This window comes from Acinonyx jubatus, chromosome F2, assembly GCF_027475565.1.
Source record: "Acinonyx jubatus isolate Ajub_Pintada_27869175 chromosome F2, VMU_Ajub_asm_v1.0, whole genome shotgun sequence".
Taxonomy (NCBI): Eukaryota; Metazoa; Chordata; class Mammalia; order Carnivora; family Felidae; genus Acinonyx; species Acinonyx jubatus.
This window is the reverse complement of record NC_069394.1, coordinates 43,315,076-43,329,548: the sequence shown is the minus strand read 5'-3', so window position 1 is coordinate 43,329,548 and position 14,473 is coordinate 43,315,076. Positions and strand designations below refer to the sequence as shown.

The window sequence follows — 14,473 nt, the reverse complement described above, 5'->3', positions numbered from 1 at the left end:
CACCAACTGTGGTACTGGTGAGAGGTGCAACTAAGATGGAGAGAAATGGATCCAGAGACTCCTTTTGAGTCATGAGTCTAAGCCCAAGTGCTCAGCCCAGATGTCCAGGTTGCTTTGTGACAGGACATTGGGGGCAAGCCAACATGAATTAGGGCAAATTGAATTTAGAGTTTGTCCTTACCTCTGAGTTCATGGCTCCTTGTGAGTCTCATATGGAACAAGGGGTGGAAACCAGAAGTAGAAGTTGGAAGTTCTAGGTCCCCTGATTCTAGTATCTTCTAATACCCTTAAAACAAACCCCAATTTCTAACTGCAAAGTATAGCAATTGCATTTTACGTCTTAAGATTAACACATTTAAAACTTCCTCTGTTCACTAACTCACCTTGGAAGGCTCATTGGTTCAATCCCTAAGCCTCTTTAACCACAGAATCTTGTGGATTGGGGTGGTTAGATGGATACCAATTGGGATGCAGTTGATAATAATAAAATCATGTTCTTTAATGACTTTCTTATTTGTTTCCCTGGATTTTTTTCCTAATTTTAAACAAAGGGCACTTTAGTTTTGCTGGTGTTTACATAGCTTGTTTATTGTTGTTGTTGTTGTTGTTGTTAGCAATATTTCACATCTTCTGTCATCTGCTGACTCTTACTTTCACTATGAGCTCATGAAGCCAGAAAGGTCTGGTTCTTACCTAAATCACATCTAACATAAGGTGATCATTCTTCTCCAATACGCACATTTAAAGGGTGAAGTTATAGTTTTGTTCAACTTTGTATTGCTTGATCCGATCTAAAATTTATCAACATTTTACGCAAGGTGCTACCTAATTTTGGTTGAGTACACACAAAAGAAAAGCGGGTCATTCTCTTCAAAGCTGAAGCCATAGGCTATTCATGTGTTGCACTGAATCGCAATCCCTTTCCATGTTTCAAGTTAAAAATTTTAAGCAGCCACACGTTTGTCATTGTAATTGATACTATAATGCTGCCGTCCCTCAGCTCTTTCATCCTCAAATGTATATCGATATTCCCCTTACCTCACAAGGTTCTATATCTTTCATTGATAGCCAGTAGTGGTGAACTGGGGGTGCTGTCCCTAACAGTCAAAGACTGCAGATCGCAGTAAATAGTAACTGCGCTTCTTTTTCACAGTGTGGAATAAGAACACTTGTTGTTCTTGTTATTGTTCTTGTTATTGTTCTAAACACATTATTGTGTAATGTTATAAACACATTATTGTGTTTCCAAACAAAGTCCCTATTCCCCTGTAACCAAATCAAATGAGCTTGTGTTGGATTTTATTCACCCGAATTGTGGTTAATGCAGTCCTCAGCTCTGGCATTAGTTATGGCCTGTCCGGGACCGCTGAAGTGTCGGCTTTGTGATTTACCTGACTCAGTATGTGATCAAGCATCTCCATTATTGGAACAAAATGAAAACTTTCAAGATCATGGTCATGCAATAGAGGAAACAATTTTACCTCAGCACTAAAGCTCCAATGCTACACTAATCTACAGTAATTCTGTTATTGCATTTGGAAGCAATTCCTTCTATTCATTCAGAGATAACTGTTACAACATACAATAGGCCGCCTCCTGCCTTTTCCCCACAGTGAGCAAAATACGCTGTTCATCTCAAAGAAACCTAGCAGTAGTCGGCTGTAGTGTCTGTTTCTACGTGAATTAACGTGTGTTCGAAGACCGTTAGGAGACTTGGCTTGTATTACAAGGTTACGGTGGAACATGCACTTGGGGTAGAGGACACTCAAGCAAAATACGCACGGGGAGGCGATTATCGCCTTCCCCAGATTTTTGTGAGAAATCTAATAACAAATTCTTTGGTTCCAGTAGTGGCACCACCCCCACTCTGGCTCAAGAACCGAGCTGCCCCAGTGGCTTCTCTATCCTTATGCCAAGGAAATGATTTGGTAAACAAACATTACACACTTGTGCTCCAGGTACTAGTATGGATTGGATTTATTGATTGTTCACTTGGTGTCTTAAGTTTAAATCTTGCTTGTAGATTTAAATCAATCACTCCTGGTAGAAGAACATTAATTTTGTTTAAGAAAATCAAATCCTTACCTTCCTTCACCTGCATTGTTGGCATTAACCTTTTTACATCAGAAAATGCTCTCTTCCATGTCTGTCCACAAATTGGCACAAAATGATAGCATATCCTTCCTGTCCACCTAGAGTGAGGGAAGGACAGAAGTTTAATAATTAACAACAAGTACATGTATTAATTTCACAGTACTTCTGTGGTTCTGCTATGGTCAAATTCTTCTGATTTTCTGTTTTATCAACCTTCTGTGACAACCCCCTTCTGGAAAGACTTCTTTTAAAACAAATTTTTGCCTTTCTCTCATAAAACAAAGCAGATCATCCAGAAATGACAGGTTATTTTACACTTGGCATCGTTGGGTCTCTTAGTTAAAATCCCTGTTAAATGTTAAGCATTTAGGCTCAGAATGTGATTCTTGTCACTATATGGTGTCGGCTTTCACGCAAACAAGCTAAAATAAACATGAGTGATGGAAAGCTTATAACTGGAGAAATCAATAGTATCTGGGGAATGTAAAAGAGGAGGGGTTGAGTATCCACGCCAAGAGCATTCAAGGAATGAAAATCCCAGGCTAATCACCCCAGACATCTTTGCTTGATTTGATTAAAACATATGTTTTAAATGATGTGATGTGTAGATTTAAAAATAGTAGCATGTCAAAGTACAACTCAGTCCTTCCTAAATTGGGGAAATGAGGTCATAATGACTACTCAAAGAAGAGAGCTAGCAAAGAGCATTACAAAACCTACTTTTTCCTTCTCTACCTCTGTGTTTCCTGAGTCTTATGACATTCTAATAGCCATTTCTCCCCAGGTTTTATTGAGATGTCGTTGGCATTCAGCACTGTGTAAGTTTAAGGTGTATAGCATGATGATGTGACCTAGATTTGTGAAATGATTACCACAATAAAAAGTCGAGTTAACATCAGTCATTTCATGTAGATACAAAAAAGAAATGAGAGCTCTTAGGATTTTCTCCCTTAACAACTTTCCGACGTACCATATAGTAGTGTTAACTATAGCTATCATGTTGTACATGACATCTCTAGTATTTATTTATATTATAATTGGAAGTTTGTACCTGTTGACCACTTTTATGATAGCCATTTCTGAAGTAAAATGACATCATTGTATCTAACGCAACAGAGCGGCAGAGAATTTTGCCTTTACAATAAGAAGCATAGCACATTTACTTTATTTGCAGTGTGAAACCCAAGAACGTTACTGACTTTTAGAGGCTGTTTTCCGGGATAAAAACCATCAGATCTCTTTCCTGTCTGTATGAAAATATTGCAAATCCTTAGATTTTGCTGTAAAGCTTTAGATTAAGTGCTGAGTGACATCCATGTTCCAAAAGCTGTGCCATATTAACATTCAAAGAAAGTAGAAAGGGATAAAACTCGAAATTTAAGTATTAAAAATATTCTCTCCATTTATCCTTCTCTTATGTTACTGACACAAGTGCAGATAAGTTTCCCCATCCTCTGGTAGTAATGGCGATTTCCTTGCATAGATCTTTATATATAATTCCCTACTTTTCTTTTCAGCTATGGTTCTTGAATATGCCACCCAGGAGGGGTAGATGAGGCTCACATTCCAAAGTCATGACACGGACGTGGATAGTTGGAAGTTTAATGTGGTGCCGTAAGCCAACAAACAGGGTAACAGGTGACTCAGGCATCTATACTTCTAAGCTCCTTACATAATTCCTTTTGAACTTCTTTTGTACAAATGAAGTGTGTAGAAGAGACAGAATCATCTATTTGAGATTATCATTACAATATTAGCTTGGTTCCCTGCCTCCTCCATTTCACCCTTCCCTAACTTTTTAGTTTGAAAAGTTAAAGCTTTTAAGTAAAGCTTGAATACTCAGGGAGACAAGTCCAGAGGATTTTTTTTTTTTTTTTTTTACTTTGTCGCTTCTCAGCTGGAGCTGATATTAGACATCTCTGACTACTGTCAGCCTTAGAAGATCTGTCATCCAGTCCTCATCTCCTGAATGAACCCCACTGGCTATACCTTTGCAAGCCTTATTGCTTTATGTTTTCAACATTTGGACTTGCTTCTCCCACATGGTATCAGCATTGAGTTCATGTTCTAAAAACCATATATGCGCTAAAGGATTTCTCATTAACCTAAAGGCCCAAAGCAAGGAATAATATTTTTAAAATGTTACTTTTCCTACCTTTACAAATATCACTTAAATAGGTCTCTCATATGTAAATATAACTTTCCTAGCAAAATTTTTTTGGGTAACCATCTGGAATAATACCGAAATGTTCATATGGGATCATATGCTGATCCCCCTTTCTCTGATATCTTTGGCATCCACATCCAAGGTAAACCTGGGAGGTGTTAGCCTCCTACATTCATCTGTACTTTCTTAATTCAGGTTATTAAATACATGACAACTACAAAGCTTTTGACAACTATAATAGACACTGATGTATCGTGAAGGTTATTTTGGATAGTGCCGAAGACACTTGTGATGACAAGATTATTTTAGGCACCACATGTATACTTTAGGGAGAGTTTCTAAACTTAAATTCTTGACAAAATGTCCAGGGTATACACAAAGGAAGAAAAAGAATAACCCAAGTGGATTTTTTCCCTCCAGTTTTGGATGAAGGTGGACACACTGGAACCTAGCATTCAATTCTCAGAGAATGAGGATATCCTAGTTTGTTGATTTTTTGTTATAGTTTTCTTAATTAAGTCAGGTTTGAAGAAATACATGTGCTACCTGTGTATTTTAGTACTCAGCCCCCATGACCTGACTCATACCATGTGAGCATATCTTGTTACATTCACTATTCTGAGAAACATCATTCTCATGTGACAGGGCGGTGAGAGGAAAAGCTGACACCTCCATGGGAGTTTCCAGAAGGAGTGTGTTTTTCTCTTCTTCTAGTGTAGTGCTTACTATATGCTAATTGCCACATATGGGTAGATCCAGATTTTGTGGGTTCTAAAGTCATGCTACTTGGGTAATCTCTTTAAGAAAAATATTTCAAGGGGCACCTGGGTGGCTCAGTCGGTTAAGTGTCTGACTTTGGTTCAGGTCATGATCTCACAGTTTGTGGGCTCAAGCCCCACGTAGGGCTCTGTGCTGACAGCTTGGAGCCTGGTGCCTGCTTCGGATTCTGTGACACTCTCTCTGCCCCTCCCCCCCCAATAAATATTAAAAAAAAAGAGTACATTTAAAAAAATACTTCAAAATTAATGACTAATATTTTTTATTTTGCATGAGAGAAAAATCACAACAAATTATAAACTTTAAAGAGTGGGAAAGTGTCACAAATACCACAAAATTTAGAAAAATTGTTTTTTTGTTTTTTTTTTTACTAATTAAGTGACTGTCCTTTGTCTGTAATAGTTCTCTACGTATTTTGGCTGTATTCTTTGAGGGTCCCTTTATAGAACAATGTGCTATCACTTTCTGCAGAGACAGAATAGGATAATTCTGTGTTGTTGTTTTTTCAGGGTGATTGATTCAAACTTACTGTTTTTTTTTTTTTAATATATTACTGATAGTTTGGAGAATTCTCTTTTAGATTCAAAATCATTGTAGTAACATGATATACAACCTATGGGAAAGCCTCTATCAATTTCCTTTCACATATGAGCTATAAGATTTTTTCCTTTTTCTTTCTTTCTTTCTTTCTTTCTTTCTTTCTTTCTTTCTTTCTTTCTTTCTTTCTTTCTTGAGAGGCAGAGAGGGAGAGAATCTCAAGCAGAATTATATATATATATATATGTATATATATATATATATATATATATACACACACACACACACATACATACATATATATACACATATACATATATACACACATATATATCACTGATTCAATGTGTTAGCACTTAAGAATTTTTTACATCTGTATTTAAAAGGGATATTGTTCTGTACTTTTCTTGTGATGTCTTTGGTTTTAATATGAGGTTAAGGTCAGCCTCCTAAAATAAGTTGGAAAGTGTTCCCTCATATTCTATTTTTTAGACTTTCTGATGGGTTGGTATTAACTCTCCTTTAAATGTTTGGTAAAATTCACCAGTGAAGCTATCTGGTCCTGGGCTTTTCTTTGTGGGAAATCTGTGATTACTAATGTTATCTCTTTTATTGTAATGCTTATTCAGATTGTTTGTTCTTCTTGAGTGGTTTTCAATTGTTTCTGTCTTTCTAAGAATTTGTCCACTTAATCTAAATTACTGTTTTTTTGTGTTTTTTGTTTTGTTTTGTTTTGTTTTCCTGCATGAGGAAAATAATGTTAAAGAGGTTAAAGTAACTTTCCAGGGCTCATGATGTTGTGTTTGAAACCAGGTCTGTTTGATTTTATGGTGCTAAAACATTCCTTGCAAAGATATGGCTTCCCTATGATAGGCAGGAGCGGAAGCCCATAGCTTTGGGCACTTTCTCAGAATTCCCAAGAGGCTTTGGGCCTGAGTAAGACTCAGGCCGCGCTGCACTGAACTCTGCTTCCCAGCTTTCTGCTGACAGAATGCTCCTTAAAAACTACACTGTGAAAGGTGAAAAAAATCTGGAGGACTAGCATTTGAATTTCATTTGTATTCTTTAAATGTATACACATATCAAAATATTCTTCATAAATCTTTAGCTCAAATTTTAAATTTTATTTTCTTAATCTATGAGTTTTACGATCACAATTTTTCTTAAGCTTACTTATTTTTGTTTTCTTGTACTTTTCTTTTTGAACCTGGGGGTGTTTTATTAAGTACAATTAATGTCCAAACATAACATTTTATATTTTTATATTAATATAAAATTTACACTAAGTAATGTGCTTCTCATATTTTACTACAATTTTTATCTTTTATTATAGTGTTACTATATGCTCAGATAATGCAGAAACTAAAGGAAGTCACAGTTCCTGACTCTAAGAGGTTTACTCTCCATTAGTGAATGTATTTCAGTTGTTCTTTCTAGGCTTCCATTTTAACTTTTATTGTTACAGTATTTTTTAAAAATTATCCTTATACTATTAATAAGGTTATATATTAATAATAGGTAACACATTTGATGATTATTAATATGCTAGATCTTCTGGGTAGCTTATTTCACAACTGATTTCTTTCACACCATCATAAATTAGATATTGTTATACCCTTCATTCTGCATAAAATGAGATTAAGGTACAGAAATGCACATAAATTTACAAAGGTTATATAGCAACTAAGAATCAGATCAGATCCGAGATCTAAAGTTGCTTTTAACCACAATACTTTCCTGATTAAGACCTCATCTTAAAGCCAAATATGGTCAACTTTCTTTTTCCCTTCAAGTACATTTTTTTTTAATTGAAGTATACCTGACACACAATGTTACATTACTGTCATTTGACAAGGGGTTAACTTCTGAAAGCCTAATCCAGAGAAGTTCCATGCCTGACTGTACTAGGCAGAACAGTGCTAGAATTCTTAGGAATAAGAATTGGCTTGTAGTGATGTTATGTCAAGTGAGATGAGACATAAATATTTTTGGTTCAAATAACCTAGATCACATTAGGATTAATTTAGCTTTAAACAACGTTTTTTCCAGATCTTTCATTTATTTAAATTCACCATGATCAAGAAAAGTAATGAATCCATATAAAGAGAATCTTCCATGATTCACCTTCCCTGAACATTCTCTATTAAATAATAAATTATTTGGCCAGGGATTCAAACTTGGTATAAATTAACAGCATTGTAATTTAAGTGGAATATATCATACAAAACACAAGAGGACAAAAACAGCAAGTCTGTATTTTCCACTCCAGCTTATAGCCTGAAGTCTAGACCAACATGTATAGACCCAGCTATCTGTGAAACTCAGCACGTGCTAGCCAGTCTCACCCCCCTTTATCCAAATGTTTCCCTTTTTCTATAATCATTGTTTCAGTGACTGGCATCGCCACCTACCTTGTGCCCAAGCCAGAAACCCAGAAGCCATTGTATGTTTCTTTTTATATTTCACCCCCTTGATCCCTCCTGTTAAACACATTCAACCCATCCATGTTCATACTCCTAAACAACTCTTATTTCATTTTGTTTTTTTCCACAACTACTGCCGTGTTGTGCGGCTTTCACTGCTCTTACTCACTATTCCACCCCATTCATTCTCAACACTGCTGTCGTGATTATCTTTTAAAAATTCAAATCTGTTCTGGGTGCCTGGGTGACTCGGTTGAGTGTCTGATTTTGGCTCAGGTTATGATCCCATGGTTCGTGAATTCGAGACCTGCATCTGGCTCTCTACTGTCAGGGCGGAGCCTACTTTGGATCCTCTGTCCCCCTCTCTTTCTGTCTCTCCCCTGTTCATTCTCTTACTCTATCTCTCTTTGTCTGTCTCTCTCTCAATCTCTCTCTCTCTCAAAAATAAATATTTAAAATATTCAAATCTGTTCATACAAAATTATCAAAGCTGACAGACAAAATTAAGAATTCTCAACATGGCATTGTAGAGCCAACAATAATTTGGTCCCCAATCAATTTCCCACCCTCACTGCCTCTTGTTCTTGTTTTATGCATGGCTTTTAGATGGTCAAGTGTTCCTTCAGGCCATGACAGCTTCTAAGGATGAATGGGGTCACATTTTCAGCAATAATTTGTTTTATCAATGCATATCCACACATGCTAATTTCTATCCCCTCTAAAACCTCACTGAGTACTTTTTTGTGTGTCCTTGGGACTATTCCATATGAGCTCATGGACAGTCTTCTTGGCTATAACTACCACATGGAAACAATTCTGTTGTTTTTAATTGTTTCCAATGGGAAAACTTTCTTGTCCATGTCAAGAATTCTATTTCCCAATGCTTTCCAGTTTGCCACGAATGCCCTCCCCCCACGAAACCCACAAAAAAATTCCACTGTGAAGTTTGCTTTACCTAGAGTCTTCCATAGACTGGTGGTTGGTATTCAGATCTGGTCACCTGTTAGAAAGTCTCATTCTGCTATTTTGGCTTGTAATAGCATCAGATAATTTCCCCCATTTTCTTTATCTTTCTTTTCAAAAGACTTCTTTTGGGGGTGTCTGGGTGGTTCAGTTGGTTATATGTCCCATTCTTAACTTTGGCTCAGGTCACGATCTTGGGATTCGTGGGTTCGAGCCCTGCATCCAGCTCTGAACTGACAGTGAGGAGCCTGCTTGGGATTCTCTGCTGCCTCTCTGAACATCAGTATCTTATCTTGCATCTCACTTCATTGCCTTCATCATATCACTGTCCTTTCTTTGATTTCACCATAAAGTCCCCTGGGTGGATACTCTGTTTGTATCCCCAGCATCTACCACAGTGTCTGGAACACAGGATGCACTCAGTCAGTGTTGGTTAAATGTACCAAGAATATCCTTTCTTGTTCGCACACAGAAAAGCACGATTTTGGAAAAATATAATTTAGGAACTTAAAAAATGCCGCTTATTTTTCCTTGTTCCATTTTGTTTCTATCAAACAATTATTTTGTATAAATTCCAACGCTTATCTGTTAAGCATCATGACTGTGTGTTAGGTTATAAACTGTAGGATATGTGAATTTAGGTGACTACGATCATGAAAGAGACTCTTTACATTCAGTGATGTGAGTCATTAATTCGACATCTCATTTATCATAAGACCTAACTAGAAAAAACAAAGAACAAGAACTAACACAGGATTCTGGTTTTGTTAGAAAAGAACTTCAAGGAATCTGTACTTAATCAAAACATCCAAACAATCTCCAGATACTGTCTGGCAACAAACTTAGGATTTGCAGAGCTGAAATGTTGATATGCTCAGCTCTAAATATTACCTTGATGAAAGACAGTTCTAACTCTGTCTTCTACCGCTTTATATCTGATAAGAAAGTTACTATTGCATGTGTTTTCTTAGGAACTCATTAGATCTAACCTTTCTGGAAACATCCAGAGAGGCATATTCCAGATTTTACATGGAACATGCCTACAAGACAAAGGTGCAAAAAATGAGAAAGGACAAGAACAAGAGTAAAAATTTTCTTCAAATCTGAGGAACAATCCAGCAGCCTTACAAGAAAAAAAAAAAAAAAGGAAACTTTTTTAATGTCAATGAGAACTCCGAAGTCTCAAGTTTGGGCACAGAGCCCATTCTGTGATATGTTAACTAAAAGAAAAATTTTCTTTTTCAGGCGTCTGCCTTCCTTTCTTCCCATTTCCATGGCAAGCTGTTTCAAGGTGCTTCATGAAAAGCTTCTCAAAACCGATGTGTTCTAAAAGCCACAAGTTTGGTGACTGATGAAAGAGCCACAAGAGAGAGTTTTTGCATCTTTTCTTTAACAGGGATCTTGAAAAGCCAAATGACTGGGAAAGAGCATGATTCACCCTCTGTAAATGCTGAAACGTATGTTTAACTGTCACCTCCTGCATTTTGCAGCGGTACCTATTCAAAAGCTACCCAAAATATGCAAGTACTGTTCTGAGGAGGGAGAAAAAAACTGAGTCATGATAAATCGCATACTGAACTTTCTTTCATTTATGGAAATTGTGAGTGTTTAAATGTTACAAATACTCACATTTCTATTCACATTATGTGAAAACTTATACAGTAAGTCTTCAGCTATACAGAGCTCCCTGGAAATGAGTTATTCTGAACAGCTGAATGTTCCAGATGGCTTGGGGTTAACTCACTAAGTTCCAGCTAGCATGTAGCAACTTGCTCCAAAACAGACCAAGTTTTATCCATCTCAAATTTTTCAGAGCATAGGCCATGTTTAGAGATCAGTTAAATTTTGCAAAGTTTATTCTGTAAGTGTATGTAAGTGTGCAAAGTATTTGCAAAGTATTTTCAGTTCCGTGAACACAGTAAATACCTCAATGAATAGGAGTAATTGTTGTTACTGCTTCTTTGATTACAATTATTATTCCTAAAGATTCTTAATCTTTCTAGTAAACATGGCATCACATCACTGCATCTTTTGATCCTTGGCTCATTTGATTGAGGACTATTGAAAACAGAAAATAATGAAGTGGGCTAATTTGGATGGATAAAATATGCCATAAACCTTTGTGTCCTCCTTAAATTCACATGTTGAAACCTAATCCTCAATGCGATGGTATTTGGAGGTAGGAGATAATTAAATCATAAGGGCAGAGCCCCATGAATGTAATTACTGCCCTTATAAAAGAGACCCCAGAGAGATTCCTCACCCCTTCCGCCATATAAGTGGAGAGCGACAAGATGGCCAGCTATGCACCAAGAAGCAGGCTCTCACCAGACACTGGATCTGCTGGCACCTTGATCTTGGGCTTCTCAGCCTCCAGAACTGTGAGAAATGTTTGTTGTTTATAAAACATCCAGTCTATGGTATTTGGTTACAGTAGCCTAAACAGACTAAGACAGAATATATGGTGTTACACCACAGATTCATGGAACTCAGCATCTGCAAAAAAATTAAACAGCAATACTCGGTGACTCTGGTATTACACGGGGCACATCGGTCAGTGCTACGCTGATCCATCAGCATGTTTCAGCATTCTTCCTATATGTGAATGCCTATTTCTTCTTCTGAGATTTTCACAATTTTCAAGATTGCTTTCCTTTATTATTTTAGAGAATTATGCCTACAGCTAGTGAACATACAGAAAAACTGATGATGCAGGAAAGAAAGGGCATAATGGCAAGAATGAAGTCCTACTGGATGGCCTCGGTAGGAATTGTACCCATTTTTCCATTATATAAAAAGTTTCATTTAATTTAGCTCCATCTATTTACTCATAAATGGATCAGCCATAAGGGGTAAAACAGTAACCAAAAAAATGTTGTGGGTACAGGACGAGACAATTTTCATCTGGTTGTATCTCATTTACTAAGGAAGTATGAAGTCATCAGCTGAGTTTCTCATCAGCTGAGTTTCCTCAAACAGAAGTTTGAGGAGGTAGAAAATTTGAAATAGTTGTCTAAAAGAGTGAGGGAAAAAAAGTCTGCCGTGGAATATGGGAGGATCTTTGGTGTCTGTCTGACAATTCTGTCATTCACTCTACTAAAGTGCAACTAATGATTGTGGTCATGAGATTTTCTTCAGCAACTTTCAGCCACCTCTCGGTAGAGGCAAGAGTGGTAGAAGGATGAGTATGATTACAATTGTGGTCTTGCCAGAAGAATGCTAAGGGAAAAGAGAAGGATAAGAGTAAGAGTGTTTGCAGGGGAGAAGTCAAGATCCTTAGGCCCTGTGATCTAAGCTTGATAGGGAGAGATGGTGGGAAAGCGGTGGATCAATGGACCGCATTTCCCCGGGGATTTGAAGGACGGCTGGAGGGGTGGTGCCAGCCCAACTCAGCGGGAAGGAACAGGTGACTTTACTGCTGGGTACTTGTCTTCCATTTGGGAGATATTCTGTGTCTATTCTCTGAACAGTCATTTTACTGTTATCAGATAAGAAGCCTTTCAAAAGTTGCTCTCAGGAGGAGTTGTAACACCAACTTTCAAAAGTTTAAGTTGGTTTTTGTAAAACTTGACATTGAAAACAATTTCATCCTATTTATTTTTTTCAATGAGGCAATCATTTGTAAAGAATTAGGGGTTCTTCACCCAGATTATGGATCACTGTAACTTCTTTTTCTTTGCTCTGTTCTGAATATTTATTTCTGTATTTATTCTGAAGATTAAAAATTTATTATTTCTTTTAATGGCTTTTTAAAAAAGTTTATTTATTTATTTTGAGAGAGAGAGCATGAGAAAGGGAGGGGCAGAGAGAGAAGGAGAGGAAGTGGATCCTAAGCAGGCTCCGCTCTGCCAGTGTAGAACCTGATGTGTGGCTCGAACTCATGAGCCATGAGATCATGACCTGAGCCGAAACCAAGAGTAGGACACCGAACCAACTGAGCCACCCAGGTGCCCCAAATTTATTCTTTATTTCATATTATTTCTTATATTACATGATTATATATGTGTATTATTTTATATTATTATATATTTATATTATTTCTATTATATTATAATATTTATATTTTACATTATTTATTATTATTACTTAAGTAATAATAAACATTTATTCTGCTCACCAGCATTATGCTGGATAGCTAAAAGACAATATAAACTATGTATCACATGGTGTTAATTTTCATTCTGGAAATTTTGGGACAAGAAGATGACTATGTAAACTAATAAAATTTATGAAAATTATTTGCAAATATACTTTACGGATACTGATCTCAATTAGAGTCAAGAGCTAATTATTTAAACAATAAGTAACAAGTCTAGAATGAAAATTATTTCTAATGAACTTTCCAAAACAGAAACTTGCATTTAAACTACTGCCATATATCATCTCAAGTTTGCCAGGCATTTCTAGAAATATAAAAAGTAATTTGAAAGATTCTGATCATAGCCAACAAAGAATAAAAAAGTTCAGAATATCCCAAATCACACAACCAAAAACTCAAGATTAAAACATCAAACTGAAAGTACTTTAAAAATGAGGAAAAAATAAAGAAAAAAAAATAGCTTGTTAAAAGTCTGCATGGGGAAATGTTCTTCTCATCTTTTTTTTTTTTAATGTTTATTTATTTTTGAACGAGAGAGAGAGAGAGAGAGAGAGAGAGAGAGAGAGAGAGTGAGAGCAGGGGAGGGGCAGACAGAGAGAGGGAGGCACAGAACCCAAAGCAGGCTCCAGGTTCCAAACTGTCAGCAAAGAGTCGGACATGGGGTTGGAACCCCTGAACCTGAGGCTTGAACCTGTGAACCATGAGATCATGACCTGAGCCGAAGTTGGACGCTTAACCAACTGAACCACCCGGGCGCCCCTCTTCTCATCTTCTTAATATCAAACAGTTACACACATTCTTAACTTTGACTTACAGTTCTCTGCTTTGTTTAAAGTTCTTCTTGTATCATATTCCTAACTCATGAACATGGAATCAAAGAAATGTAGCAGCACTGAATATTTACAGCTTTATACCAATCTATCTGTATGTATTTTAGTGTTTCAATATATATTTACTGCTTTTAGTGATATTAAAAGATCTACCGTTTAGTCATTCAATTCCTACTTAATGCTTTCTCTGGGTTTAGTGAAGTGCAATTTACCACGTTACTTCACTGAGACTGTTGTTATTGCTGATTGGACAGATTCGGTCATGGGTTTAAATCATGGCTCTTTATTATAATAACCATGTGGCACTGAGTAATTGGTTCAGCGTCTCTAAGTCTCTAATCCCTCTCTGTACATTGTGGAAAATATTTGAACCCACCTCATAAGATCACTATGAGTATTAGATGAAATAAAATATTTAAAGCATGACTCCTGCCACTTAGACTAAACAAATGATAGCTGATGTATTATTGTATTATTCTACAGGAGGCACACAAAGAAAGCCCTGGAAAGTGATGTTATTACTGATATATTACAGACGGAGGGTGAAGATGAGTCAGGAAGAAATGTGCGTCCCAGGTATCAG

The 14,473-nt window shown here is 36.7% G+C and overlaps 1 protein-coding gene across 15 annotated transcripts in view; it reads right to left on the bottom strand.

Annotated features, from left to right (window-relative positions):
• TRIQK (triple QxxK/R motif containing) overlaps positions 1-14,473 on the bottom strand; it is a 283,919-nt gene that overhangs the window by 22,187 nt on the left and 247,259 nt on the right. For 11 of the 15 annotated variants that reach the window (XM_053208576.1, XM_053208577.1, XM_053208578.1 and 8 more), the window contains one exon: positions 2,086-2,192. The exons of the other annotated variants lie outside the window; for them this stretch is intronic. Coding sequence is in view for 7 of the 11 variants with exons in the window: in XM_053208573.1 (XP_053064548.1) it covers positions 2,119-2,192 (74 nt within the window). In the remaining 4 variants the exon portion in view is untranslated. The remainder of the gene's footprint in view (positions 1-2,085; positions 2,193-14,473) is intronic. 15 annotated transcript variants of the gene reach the window in all.